Source organism: Panthera pardus, unplaced genomic scaffold, assembly GCF_024362965.1.
Source record: "Panthera pardus isolate Hobbes unplaced genomic scaffold, ASM2436296v1 HiC_scaffold_1, whole genome shotgun sequence".
Taxonomy (NCBI): domain Eukaryota; kingdom Metazoa; phylum Chordata; class Mammalia; order Carnivora; family Felidae; genus Panthera; species Panthera pardus.
The window spans coordinates 89,820,156-89,833,134 of NW_026526654.1; the positions used below are offsets into that span (position 1 = coordinate 89,820,156).

Consider the following 12,979-nt stretch of genomic DNA (forward strand, 5'->3'; position numbering starts at 1 on the left):
ATTGATAAAAATGCAAGTTCCTCGGCTCACCCAAGACTCACAGAATTAGATTCCCAGAAACCTGTCCTATTATCCTTTCAACAGCATCTCAAATGACCTTTGCACACAGATTTGAAAAATCAAACTAGAAAACTCTTGATATGGGAACTGTTTCCTCTATGTCCCCAGCCTAATAAAGCCCTGCTCAATATAGGCTTTTTTGTGGACTGAATAGACAAATGTTAGTTTTTGGGGGGTTTGTTTTGTTTTGTTTTGTGTTTTTTAAAGGGAGAACATGGTCGTCTCCCTTCCAGGCATCTGGGACTATGTCACTTACGAGGAAGAGTCCCCACGCTGTACTTTCAGCTTTTACACTGTGAGTCTGCTCCACTGACCAACAGGGCAGGGCATGGGGGGTGGCCTGATGGGAGTGGGGGCTGAAGTCCCCTTTGCTCTCCATGGAAAGGCAGGAGAGGTCACCCAGAGAATTTACAGATTTTCAAAAGAGCATTTCACCGTTACCCCTTCAACCCAGATTCTGGTGTTGCAAAGGAAGATCCACACTTCACAGATTTTGTGCGGATTAAAGTCATGGCCTCTGGAAATCATCATTAAGACACAGAGGGAAGATATCAATCAATCGTGTCACTGATTACAACCAGGGCTACAAAAGTCTTGCTTTCAGAATTGCGTGATGCTGTTAAGTGGATAGTGGAGTTGTAATCCGCTCCCGAAGGTTTTTCCATGCGTGCCACACAGGTCACCAACACAGTCTACACTCTAGATGGTTCTCATTAGCATAAAATCCTTAACTTTCAGTTTTCAAGTGAACATCTCAACAAGCCCGTACATTTATACAGTCCATATTAAATTTCTGCTGCCACAGGACCATATGGTAAGAGGTGAAAATTGGACGGGATTAAACATTAAGAGGCAAATGACAAAGTAAAAACCCATAGATACGGGAAAAGAGTACTTTTGCACAGTGTTGAGACTGTTCCCTTTCTGGGCACCTGAGCAAATGAAACACATTCTTTGTGGCTACTTTAGTTCCAAAGTTCTTTCCTGGAAAGGTCCTGGGATGATTTCCATTGGTCTAGAATCTACGTGCTCAAACACAGTGCTGTATGGAAGCAGCTTTAAAGAGGGGGAAGGTGGACAGTCATACTTGAGGAGTAAAAGCCATTTCCAGGATTATCTCCATGTTGCTTGGGCTTTGCCAATCAAGATGCAAATACTCATGGATCAGCATCTACCCTGTGCAAAGTATTTTACCTAGCGTGCTGGGAATGCAAAAACAAAAGCTTAAACTGACTACGATCCCCAAAGAGGTTTACAGTCTGCTTTTATCATTGAGTCATGTTACTATGCAAACAGATGGGTCCGGCTGGTGTATTTGTCTGGAGATAATGATGGAGAGACTAGAGGGCAGGAGAGGACCAGCCACACCTTTAAGGCTGAGGGAACATTCAAGGCACAGGATACATTAAAGACAGCAAGCCTGTCTAAAGAACAAGCCTAAAACAGGTTTTTGTGTGCCTCCTTTCAAGCTTACTTTCAAGGCCATTCGAGGGCCCACTCCGAAGTATTTTTAACTTATCTGAGTCTGGGCAGTTTTCTGAGAATCTTGTTCTCCTGAAAATATTTCAGGGGAGGGAGGTAGATTTTCATCCTCTTGCTTCATTTTTCAGGACCTTAGAGAGACCGAAGAACCACCACTCATCGCGTTACATGACACAATAGGACCCAGCGACTTGCGTGTGGTTTAGGTGGGGATGTTTAATGACCAACCGCGTGGAACACGCAAGGCCCACGTCTCCTGTCCGACTTAGGGCAGGCTTGCACCTGTGCAGCCGGGTCCCCAAACAGCTTCCAACATTTGCATCCCACCGGCCCCTGCACCAACGCCTGTGCCTACCCCGGGCATCCCGAGCCCCGTCCGGGAAAGGAGGGCACCAGCAGGGTCCTGACGTGGTGCCCCGGCCAGCCCGGGAGGCCCACTGGGCTTCCCCCGGAGGAGGTGTCAAACAAAGGGCGGAGAGGACTAGTAAAAATAGCCCCTTCAGCTCCCCTAGGCGGTCGTTAATTAATAAAGAACAACAGTCACGGTTCTCCAGGCTGCTCTCCGGCGCGCGCACGGCCAGGCTCTTAGAAGGTGGCAGCGTCCAGAAAAAAAGAGGATGTGTCCTGGCAAAAAAAAAAAAAAACTCCCCTGTCCCCAACACCGAGCCCCACGAGTCCACCTCCTTCGGAAGCCCCCGAGGGCTGCGGACCCACTGGCCCAGGCCCTTTCCCTAGGCCGCGGGGCCGGTGGCCAGGAACCCCCCCCCCCCTTCAGGCCCAGGTCCGGCCGGGCCCCCAGCGCGCGGCGCCCCCCGAGGGAGGCGCCACCCGCTCCCCGCGTCCAACCCCGGCTCTCCGCGCCCCCGAGGGAGGGCCCGCCTTGCACCCCGCGCCCCGGGGCGGGCGCGCGTCGGGTCTCGGCGCGCTCGCCTCTCGCGGCCGGCGGGGGAGCGTCAGGGCAGAGGCGGGGTGGGGCGCGGTTAAAAGGCGCTGCAGGTGGGAGCCGGGCCTGCACGCGAGGCCGCTTCCCACACCGGCTCCGGAGCCGCGGCGCCCCGGCCCGACCTGCCTCCCGGCTGCCGCGGAGGGCGCCGCCCCGCGCCGAGGCCCCCGCGCCCCCCGCGCCCCCCGCGCCCCCCGCGCCCCGGCCGCCGTCCAGCCGAGCAGGTAAGCGGGTGCCAGGCGCGCGGCCGCAGGCACGGCGGCCCCTGGGTGCTGGCTGCGGGCTGGGGGACCGGGGGGGGGGGGGGGCGACGGGGGGCGCCGTCTCGGCCCTTGGCGCGCAGGCGTTGCCTCCGAGGGCCCCGCGCGGGTGAGGTCTGCAGCCCGTCGCCCTCGTCGCCCTTGTCGGCGACCGCTCCAAGGTGGGCCCTGTGGCCGCAGGGCACAGTCGCCCTCCCGGCGCCGGGCGCCGGCGGGGGTGGGGGTCGGCGCGTTGGGGTTGCCCGGGGCAGCCTTATCGGCCGGGGACCCGCATCCTCCCGCGACCCCCGGGGCCACGGCCGGATGCCGCCCCGCAGCGCCTGGCGTCCTCCGCGCGCCCGGAGGAACGAGGATGGACGGGTCTGACTTTTACCCTGGATGGTCCCCCTTCGACTGGCACAACAGGTTTCATAAATACACCAACCGTGTGTATAAGCGGCCAAGGTGCGGGCCTGGGCCCCTTTCCCCCACTTGCTTTGCCGCGGTTTGGATTTTCTTTGCTTTCACCGAACACCGATGCTTGGAACTTCCCTGCTCGGGGCAAAGGCAGGCCGGTTCAACCGGGCTGGTGGATAAGTCCCAGGTAGAAGTGACCCCTTTGGCTGCGTGACGCGCGCCCAAAGAACTTGGGAAAGGCAGATGACAGCGGTGCAATTACTGGACAATTACTGGACAACGGTAATTAAGTGTCATTGGTGACACATCTCGGTTGAAAGGCGGAGGCACCAGAAGGGACTTCCTGTCTGCTGAAGGAGCAGTCCCAGGTGTTACCTGTATCCTGTGTTGGACGGGGGAGCGGGACTCACCTGAGGTGAGTGTGGCCCGAATGCAGTCAGGGACACCTGGCCCAGCAGCCACCGTGGCGTCGCCCAGGTGGAATCTCCCTGTCAGTTCAGGGCCTGATTGAATGTTACCGCGCATCATTGTTCTTTCCCCTCAGTAGACATTATGCCACAGAAGTATTTTCTTGCTCCAGTTCTAGTCGAATCTAACCAGTGTTCTAGAAGAAAATGTCCTGCCCGGATGCAGTTTCCTTAGAATCCCGGGATGCCGCTCAAACTGCTCCTGTGGAGAGCTTTGTCTGCGGCTTGGACCAGGCTGAGGCTTTGGGGGTGATGTCTGGATCCTGCCAAGGAGGGGAGAAGGAAGTCATGAAGAGAAAACATCAACACTCCCTAGCCTGTGACGTAACTGGGGTGGGGGAGGGGAGGGGGTGCAGGGCTCCCCATCCGTGCCCCGCAGTGACCCAGACTGGGAAGATGCTGATCAGTCCCGCTGCTCCACTGGTGTTTTTATTTTAAAACAAACCCCGGTACAGGTAACAGCGAATTCCTTTTCTTTTTCTCACTTTCCTGAATTACAACAGCTTTGAGAACGAAAAGACCCGCGGAAGGTCTGACTAAGCACTTCAATGGGGTGAAAAGAAACTTCTTGCTTGCAAACCCACACTGTGCATCTTTGATTCAATCTGAATATTCCAGGAGCTATGAGTAGTCTGTAGACATTAGTTAAAATGTTAAACAGAATAAAATGGTGGGAAAATAATTTTCAACGCACGTGTCTTGGCCATGAGGACATAATCCTCCCAATGGCTACGTTAAGATATATTAAGATTTCTGTTTAACTTGCTTGAACGGTGAGAATGTATGGGCCCACAGAGTGCCTTTTCCTTTTTTATTTTCATGGACATTCAACTCAAGGTAGACTTAAATCTTTGGAAAGGGCACAGGTTTGCTTGAATGAACAGAGACTGCTTAATGGAAAATTTAACTCTTTGAATTCTTTTCTTTTTTAAAAAATATTTATTTTTGAGAGAGAGAGAGGGACAGAGCACAAGCAGGGGAGGGGCAGAGAGAATGGGAGACACAGAATCCAAAGCAAGCTCCAGGCTCTGAGATGTCAGCACAAAGCCCGACACAGGACTCGAAGTTGGGAACGGCGAGATCATGACCTGGGCCGAAGTTGGACACTTAACCGACTGAGCCATCCAGGAGCCTCAACTCACTGAATTCTTAAGTGGATTAAGAAATACGTGTAATTCTATGAATTGTCCATGCTTCTATTTAGACTACGTGGATAGAAAAAGTTCTTTCATTTTTATTGAGTTAATTTTGAAGAAGTACATAAACCCTAAATCCATTTTAACACAACCTGTTACTCTGAAAGGACAGTTGATGACATTTTAAGTCATTACATTTAAAGGACAACCTAAGGTTGTCCCCAGGAAGACCTGGATATCTGTTGAGAGACAACAGATATAGATTCTTCTTGATTAAAGAGTTTGAGATTTTTTTAGACTGCCGATTTGAGGGAGAAAAGAGCATATCCAGTTTTTCAAATTCCCTTACCCCCTTTTTTAAGGGAATGGGCTCGAGGTTTGGGATTGGGGATCACAATTATGATCTTTGATAGGGGAAAGAATCTACATTAAAGATTTTAGTTTTTTCGTTTTATTTTATTGGTATATAAAGTAAGAAGCATCAGGAAACTGGCGGCCTCTAGACTTCCATCATAACAGTTCTGGGGATAAAGAAAAACACCCACAAAGGTCATGCAATAGACACGTGGGGAGTAGTTCAATGAATATGGCCACATCTACTATTTTTCCCTCAACAGGTGACACCCTCACTGACCTCCAGAAACTGCGTAGAGATTTACATTCATGTCGTTACTGTGCCCTGTTGCCTTCTAAGCAATCAGATGGTGTAGAAGAAAGCCTGAACCCTTGAAGAGGGACCCTTGCCCTAATTCTCCTCCAGGCCAATACCCTGTGACTCCTTGGAAGTAAGGCTCGGATGTGCTTGTTTCGCTCTGACATTGTCTTTCATCAATATAAATCTCTTCAACTACCTAAAGCTACTGTGGAAATCGGGAGGGATGTGCTCTGTTCTCAGGCCTATCAGATATTCAATGAATATCTTTGAAAGGGTTATCCAAATGGGAATAGAACTTTCTAGAAAGATGATTTCCACCTCTTGGAAATCTCATTGGTGTCTGCTAAGGGGTAACACTATAATTGTAAAGTTTTAGTTTTCGTTCTGCCATCAGTGAAATTTAAGATGGCATTTTTAAGCCAACTACTTAGGATGAAATTTTTAAGTTTTAAAACAATCAGAAAATCGTATTGCTGAAGCAGAATGCCCATAGACTTAAATTATTTGAATTGTAAAACGGAAGAACAATCTAACTTCAGAATACTGTGTGTATCATCAGAATGAGATCAATTGTTTACCTATTCTTAGAGCAAAGTATTCCAGCCTGGAGCTTTCGTATCAAGAATGCAATGTTTTCACCACGATTAGATATACCAGAAAACCAAAGACAGTTTTACCTTTGTAACTTGAGGTGTAACCACATTCTTGTACGGAGACAAGACTATAGGAGCGAGGCATATGTATTATTTCCTTAAAAGAGAGCCAGAGAAGCTGGTTTAAAATAAACCTCTCTGGTTGGCAAAGAAAGAGTTAATATTCTACTTTTTGTTGAAAAGTCTCCTCCCATTGGCTGCAGCCTGCCTAAAGCATGAAAGGAAAGAGGTATTTTGTTTACCAACACTAACTGCAAAGGGTTTCAATGGATGCGGTTGTTTTGGAAAGTAATTTTCACAGGGTGTTCGGCCATCAAATCTGCAACCACAGTGCTGATGGAAAACTACCCCAAGAGTTACATTTTTATAGGGCAGACACAGAGGGGGATCGGGCCGGTGGGAAGTCTCTTCGCCCCAAGCCAGAAGTGGCTTTAACCCACTGAAAGGCCAGGTCAGGAGGAGCAAGTGGAACCAAATGTCCTCCTTTCAGCCTTGCTGAGTCTTCTGCCCTCTGTCCGCTCCTTCCTCTCCTGGGCTCCCTGAGTGGGCAAAGTGTCCTGGGGGCAGCCAGGCGTTACCAGTGGCTGCAGCAAAGTGTCAGGCAGTTTGGGGCGGTCCCTTTCCCTGACTGGCTCCTCATAGTTGTGAGGCAGGCTGTCCTTAGGTTCTCAACACTCAGAGAGTGATATGCAGGACCCCTGCCCCGGCTTCCTTGGTGAGGCCCTGAGGAAATGATGTGGACTGGACCGAAGAAAGTTCTCAGTGTAGGAAACATGGGCCAATTCACTCAATGGCTTTCCTGCTGTGCACTTAGGGCAAGGGAGCAATGGAGACTATGGACAGAGACTATGGACGGAGACTATGGACGGAGACTATGGAAAGCAGTGCTTGCTGTCGAGCCGTTTCTACTGTGATCAGTGATAGGGCCTCTGTTGCTCCTGCAGGAAGATGCTACAGATCAGGAGGTTTGCCATTAGCCTGACCGTCTTGAGTGACCGGTAGGCAGGACACACCCGTATTTGGGTTTAATCACTCATTTTTCTTAGTGTCCTAGGCATCTCTTTTTCTCCCTTTAAAGGCACAGGTAAATTGCTGATTTTTAGTGGAAGTCAAAAGTATTGTAAAATAGATTATTCTCTGTTCAGCTTTGCTACTTTGATAGAGCTTCAGAATGTGTAATTTGGGCACCCAGAAAAGCCAAAAGAAATAAAACTGTTATCATAATTGTCCCTGTTTTTTTGTTTTGTTTTGTTTTGTTTTTTAAGAAGGAGAAGACCTAAGGTGCAGATGTCAAGGGTCCTGCTTCTAGAAAGCTGGGACCATATTCTTGTGGGGAGAGCCTCTTGACCCCTCCAATGACTTCAGCCTTTCCAGATTCCTTCGGACTGAGTTGTCCTTTGACACCTGATCGGTTTGCTTGCTAGAAGAGCAGGTAATAGGTGACCACAGGCGTGTCATTGTTCAAGAAGGCGGTTGATAAAGAACTCAGAGGGAAAACACAGCCTTCTTACCTTTGGAGGAGTTTAAATTCTCTGCACTTTGGAGGCTTTGGGAAAATGTGAACTTTTATTTGATAAATCAAAAACTTGTTGAATGTGCACTTAATTAAACCAAATTGCAATGGGAGATGTTCATTGGTTAGAGAACGTCTTCATTTCATAAACAAACCAGAGTGACCCCCTAGGTGAACAGCTCCTGTAAAATATGTGTAAACATCAGGTTGTACGAGTCTCTACCTCCTGAAATGCTTCCGGGATAGAAGAGCAACAATTAGGAAAATTTATTATAATGACTTTCAGTAGGGACTAAAACTTAATTTTATAGTTTGTATTACCCAAGGTGAGTTTTTAACATCGAAGATACATGTACTGGGGACACTGAAAATCTCTTTCTCAGAAAGTACACACTAGCTCCCCACCGCTCTTGTACTACGTTAGAAATAATTTTTAGGGGCATCTGGGTGGCTCAGTTGGTTAAGGGTCAACTTCAGCTCAGGTCATGATCTCATGGTTTGTGAGTTCGAGCCCCGAGTCTGGCTGCGTGCAGATAGCTCGGAGCCCGGAGCCTGCTTTGGACTCTGTCTCTCCCTCTCTCTCTCTGCCCTTCCCCGCCCCCCCTTTCTCTCTCTCTCAAAAATAAGTAAACATTAAAAAAGAAATAATTTTTAAAATAATTTCTCTTTGATAAAGAAGGGAGAGTAAAATAAGAGTTTCTGCCTTTTATCTGCTATCAGTTCAAATTATACCATCTGCTCCAAGCATTGGGCCCACCCCTTTCTTTTCTTTTGACCCAAGTTTATCATATTTTTCTTTCTTTTTCATGTTTTTTTAAATTTTATCTTATTTTATTTTATTTTATTATTTTTTTTTTGCCTCATTCAGTAATTAAACCTTTTGACACTGTTGTTACAAGCCTGGGCCCCTCCATTGTGTGGGGGGGTTGGGGTTGTCTTCCATCATCTTGTCAGTTGAAGATCTGAGCTCCTCAGAGCTGCTGGCAGTGTCCACCCCCCCCCCCCCTCAGAATTATCTGACACACTTTCGAGCCCTTGCCCCCCCAGCTCTGCCTTCCAAGTCCTCAGCTATGGAATTCTACCTCCCTTTTCATTTTCATTGAAAAATTAATATGCTTCTCAAAGTCTAGGCTAAGTTAAAACCACGATTTGAGTTTTCCTATCTGGGCCACAATGGAAGCTTTAGTTTGGATTCAAGACTTCAAATGTTCTTGTATTCTGTGTTAGAACTTTCAAAAGACTCCCATGGCATTTGAACAACTACAGACATTTTGAGGTTCTTTACTGCTTTCTGGCCAGTGGAGTTGGAATGGGCCGATACGCACTGAATCCTCCAGAATGATTTTTCAGCTTTCTTATTCCCAGCTCCACCTCCTTCGCCTTGGCGCCTGCCTGCAGGGTCTGGGAGTCCTGAGTAGTCTGAGGGTGCTGGCTTGTTAAGTGCTGGTTTTTAACTCCTTCTTCTGGATTATTCGAGGAAAGAATAAGCGTCTGTGAGATTCTGCGATCACTTTAATTATCCTGCCTTCCGGTGACTTGTTCATCAAGTGCAAGTACAGGTGCTGAAGGGCCGCCTCAAGGTCTCCTCCCTATTGCTTTCTCTTTGAGATGCTCTGTGCTCCCAGCTTACCTAGTTGTGATCTAACGCCTTAAACTTCGTGGGATAGGAACGCATCTCTGAAGCTCTTCCCAGCGCCTCTAGCCCTGACGCCCCGACATCCCCCACCTGCTCTGCATCTCTGTTCAGAGCCTACTCAGCCCTGGGAACTGGACTATGTCTTGAGATGCAAAGGTGAAATGGCTGACATCTATATACAATAGACACTCAATAAATGCTCATGGTAGGCCTGGGGATCGTTATTTACTTGGCTTTGGCGATGTGGTGCGAGGAGGGGTTTTCCTATAATTGGGCTCTGTGTGCTTCAGCAAGAGAAGGCGGGGGAGAAAGTCACGGTGCAGAAACTTCTAGCTATGCCCCCGCTTGCCCTCCACTCCCCTCCGCCTCCACAGCATGTGCCCCCTACTTCCCCTGCCCAGTTCGGACAGGAGGAATACACACACGTGTGCAAGGTGTGTGGTGGCATTATTTCCTTGGGCCTTGTGTCCTTGTGAGGAAAAGGTAGTGTCTAAAAGCCAAACCAAGGGCAAAGACAAATTTCCCAGAAAGCCAGCTAAAATGGAGGTCTGCCTTTTATACTACAGAGCTGGCTGACTTCATTAGTGTCAACGAAGGGTCTTGCTTCTGGGGCACACGTTAGTCCCTCGTCCGGAGACGCAGTGCCTAGCACTCCTGGGGACGCTGAGGCTGCCTCCTGCTACCTAGCTGCTTCGAAGAGCAGCACACGTGACTCAGGGGAGGCAGAGCTGTGGGCCAGAGGAGGGGCCCAGGAGGTCGAGGGGTCAGCCTGAGGAAAGGCCTGACCCCAGCCCTCAGTCAGATACAGGAAGGTCTCCCTAAGACCAATGACATAAAGGACTTTGGTGTCGCCCTCAGCCCCTAAAAAGGTTTGACAAGCTGTGTGAGTCTGTTTCTCTGAAAACAGGGACTTCACTTTCAAAAGATTGCCAGAGTGGCGTTGTTTCGTTTAAGGCAAACGCTGATTCATTCTCTCGTCTTCTGCAGCAATGTAGGGTCAGAGGGCATATCCGTGTGAACTGTAGCAGAAGTTCCTGTGGAAGTCAAGAGCGTTTTCTCTCAGCACGCTAAGTCAGTGCTCAGTCAGCAGGGAGGGGAGCCCTACCTGGCAGCAGCCACTGGTTCCCTTCACCCATGGCTCCTGGGGCCTGAGCTGTCGGGGAGGGAGCGTTGTCACCAGTCCTGGTTACCATGGAAACAAGTGAGCGCTTTTCGTAAAAGCTCATGATACTCTTTTGGAAGAGGACCTTCCAGTGGCGTGTGACGTCAGGGCCCCTAAGAACACAAGATTTCAGCAAACGATGTTATTCAAACTAGAGACGGCCGTAAATATATCGTATAAAGTAAGCTAACAAGTATTGGGGGTCCCTTCCCCCTTCCGAGTCTGCTGGGTACGCCACAGTAGGTCATTCCCATGATTAATTTTTTTTCTCTTCAATAAGCCACTTAATAAGATCCACTGTTGAACTTCCGTGATCCCCTGGGCAAAACGAAAACTGATACAATACTTAAACTCATGGTGGATAAGAGAAAACTTGGAAATGTATTTGTTTACCTGAGTTCCTGGGTTAACGTCCAACAGCAACCTAATATATAATCTGAATTCGGTGGAATCTGGATGATCTGAAACCTGTAACAGTTATTTCTGATTCAAAATGTTAGAATGCTTTTAGAGTGGGCATTCCTTATCAGAAAACCTACTAACCTAGGGGGTTGAAGTTATAAAATATCACAGCATCCTCTTAGGGAAATTTGCTTCCGTCTGTAATATAACCGTACTATTTCATAAAACCCGAAGGAGCTTTCCATTAGTTAACCTTTGCTAATGTTTTCTGTTTAGGAATAAGCCAACACAATGGACTGGGGTACCCTGCACACTTTCATCGGGGGTGTAAACAAACACTCTACCAGCATCGGGAAGGTATGGATCACCGTCATCTTCATTTTTCGTGTCATGATCCTCGTGGTCGCCGCTCAAGAGGTGTGGGGTGACGAGCAGGAAGATTTTGTCTGCAACACGCTGCAGCCAGGGTGCAAAAATGTGTGCTATGACCACTTTTTCCCTGTGTCCCACATCCGGCTGTGGGCCCTGCAGCTCATCTTCGTGTCCACCCCGGCCCTGCTGGTAGCGATGCACGTGGCCTACTACAGGCACGAGGCCGCCCGCAAATTCAGGCGAGGAGACAAGCGAAATGAATTCAAAGACCTCGAAGACATTAAAAAGCAGAGGGTCCGGATAGAGGGGTCCCTGTGGTGGACGTACACCAGCAGCATCTTCTTCCGCATCATCTTCGAAGCATCCTTTATGTACGTCTTTTACTTCCTTTACAACGGGTACCACCTGCCCTGGGTGTTGAAATGTGGGATTGACCCCTGCCCCAACCTTGTCGACTGCTTTATCTCTAGACCTACTGAGAAAACCGTGTTTACCATTTTTATGATTTCCGCATCTGTGATTTGCATGCTGCTTAACGTGGCCGAGCTGTGTTACCTGCTCCTGAAAGTGTGTTTTAGGAGATCAAAAAGAGCGCAGACACAGAGAAATCACCCCAATCATGCCCTAAAAGAGAGTAAGCAAAACGAAATGAACGAGCTGATTTCAGATAGTGGTCAGAATGCGATCACAGGCTTTCCAAGCTAAACGTTTCAAAGCACGGTGTAGCCGACTCATAACAAAAGTGGTGTCTTCTCCTGAAGGCAATGCCCACGTAAAAATCCCCTCTATAGACTGAAGACTTTGTCTTTATAAATGGCTTTCATAATCCATAGACACTTGCGTTCACTTTTTCTAGAATAATTGGTGCAGTAATACGCAACGTAGTCGAGTATGTGGTCCGTCTCGGAAAACTAAGACACGATTGCCACTGTGCCTTGAAGTAACCTTAACACGTTAAATGGACTGTCTTACTAGGTGTTTCCCGAAAATTGCGTAACTGTTGTTGGTAAAGAACATTTATCTAGAAATTGATACTTTGATTAGTAAAAGGTATTTTCATAGGATTGGAGGTTTTAGTTCTGACTTTGAATTCATACAAAGTATTTTTATAATGACTGGTCTCTCTTACCTGGAAAAACAAACGATGCTGGCGTTGCGATGGTGCCACACGATCTACATTTTGAACTTGTAGAGAGTCTACCTTGTCGTCAATAGCGTGTTGTGTGGTCTGCTGACAAATCTACGAGCTGTCGTGATACTCTTAAGGTGGACATTGGTCATCGTACGACACGTTCTTACCGCTTTCCGCACGTAGACAGAGCTGTACGGGGGAGCGGGGCGCTTCTGAACACTGGCCGATGTGCGGCCGTGGCGAACGGCCGAAAGGAGGGCGCTCGCCTCAATAAAGATCAGCCCGTGGCTTACCTTTCGCACGCGTGGCGGGTTTCTGTTCGTCCGGCCTCCGCGCAGCCACCTCGCGCGAGGACGCGTCGGTTGGGTGGCTTTGCCGCGTCGGCCGCCGGTTGCGCGGGTGGGGGCGCCCGAGAGGTCAAGGCGGACTCTCGCGGCCTCTTCGAACGAGCCGAGCCGCGGTCAGCAGCCCGCCGGGCCTCGGCCGGCAGAGGACACGCAAAATGCCCCCGCCCCCCGCCCCCCCCCCCCCCCCCCGGGTCGGGGCAGCCTGGGCGGAGCGGAGGCTGAGGAAGCGGGCAGCGGCTGTCGGACAAGGCTCGCCTCAGAGGACTCGCTCGTCACCGGCGCCCCTCGGTGCGTGTGACCGAGATACGCGCCCGTAGCTCCCTACCCGCAGGCCGGGACGCCTTTCTCTTCAGAGGTTCCCAG

At 49.4% G+C, this 12,979-nt stretch overlaps 1 protein-coding gene and 1 long non-coding RNA gene across 6 annotated transcripts; one reads left to right on the forward strand and one right to left on the reverse strand.

Annotated features, from left to right (window-relative positions):
- The first annotated feature begins 2,569 nt into the window (after window positions 1-2,569).
- On the forward strand, window positions 2,570-12,566 carry GJB6 (gap junction protein beta 6). Of its 5 annotated transcripts, XM_053901112.1 has the most exons (4): window positions 2,570-2,709; window positions 5,362-5,529; window positions 7,318-7,484; window positions 11,042-12,566. In XM_053901112.1, the coding sequence occupies exon 4, from the start codon at window positions 11,057-11,059 to the stop codon at window positions 11,840-11,842; it is 786 nt and encodes a 261-aa protein (XP_053757087.1). In that variant the 5' UTR covers window positions 2,570-2,709; window positions 5,362-5,529; window positions 7,318-7,484; window positions 11,042-11,056; the 3' UTR covers window positions 11,843-12,566. The 5 variants fall into 5 exon arrangements, with proteins under 5 accessions (XP_053757087.1, XP_053757088.1, XP_053757079.1 ...); XM_053901104.1 differs by lacking the exon at window positions 7,318-7,484 and having other exon boundaries at window positions 2,571-2,709; XM_053901106.1 differs by lacking the exons at window positions 2,570-2,709; window positions 7,318-7,484 and adding an exon at window positions 3,337-3,556.
- Window positions 8,817-11,046, reverse strand: LOC109259129 (uncharacterized). Its single transcript, XR_002076569.2, has 3 exons — window positions 10,307-11,046; window positions 9,625-9,691; window positions 8,817-9,028 (listed from the first exon to the last, which is right to left on the reverse strand). It is a non-coding gene; the product is annotated as an uncharacterized LOC109259129 (long non-coding RNA).
- Window positions 12,567-12,979: the final 413 nt, after the last annotated feature.

Excerpts from the sequence above, each read along its gene's own strand:
- GJB6 (XM_053901112.1), top strand. The coding sequence starts at position 11,057 with ATGGACTGGGGTACCCTGCACACTTTCATCGGGGGTGTAAACAAACAC.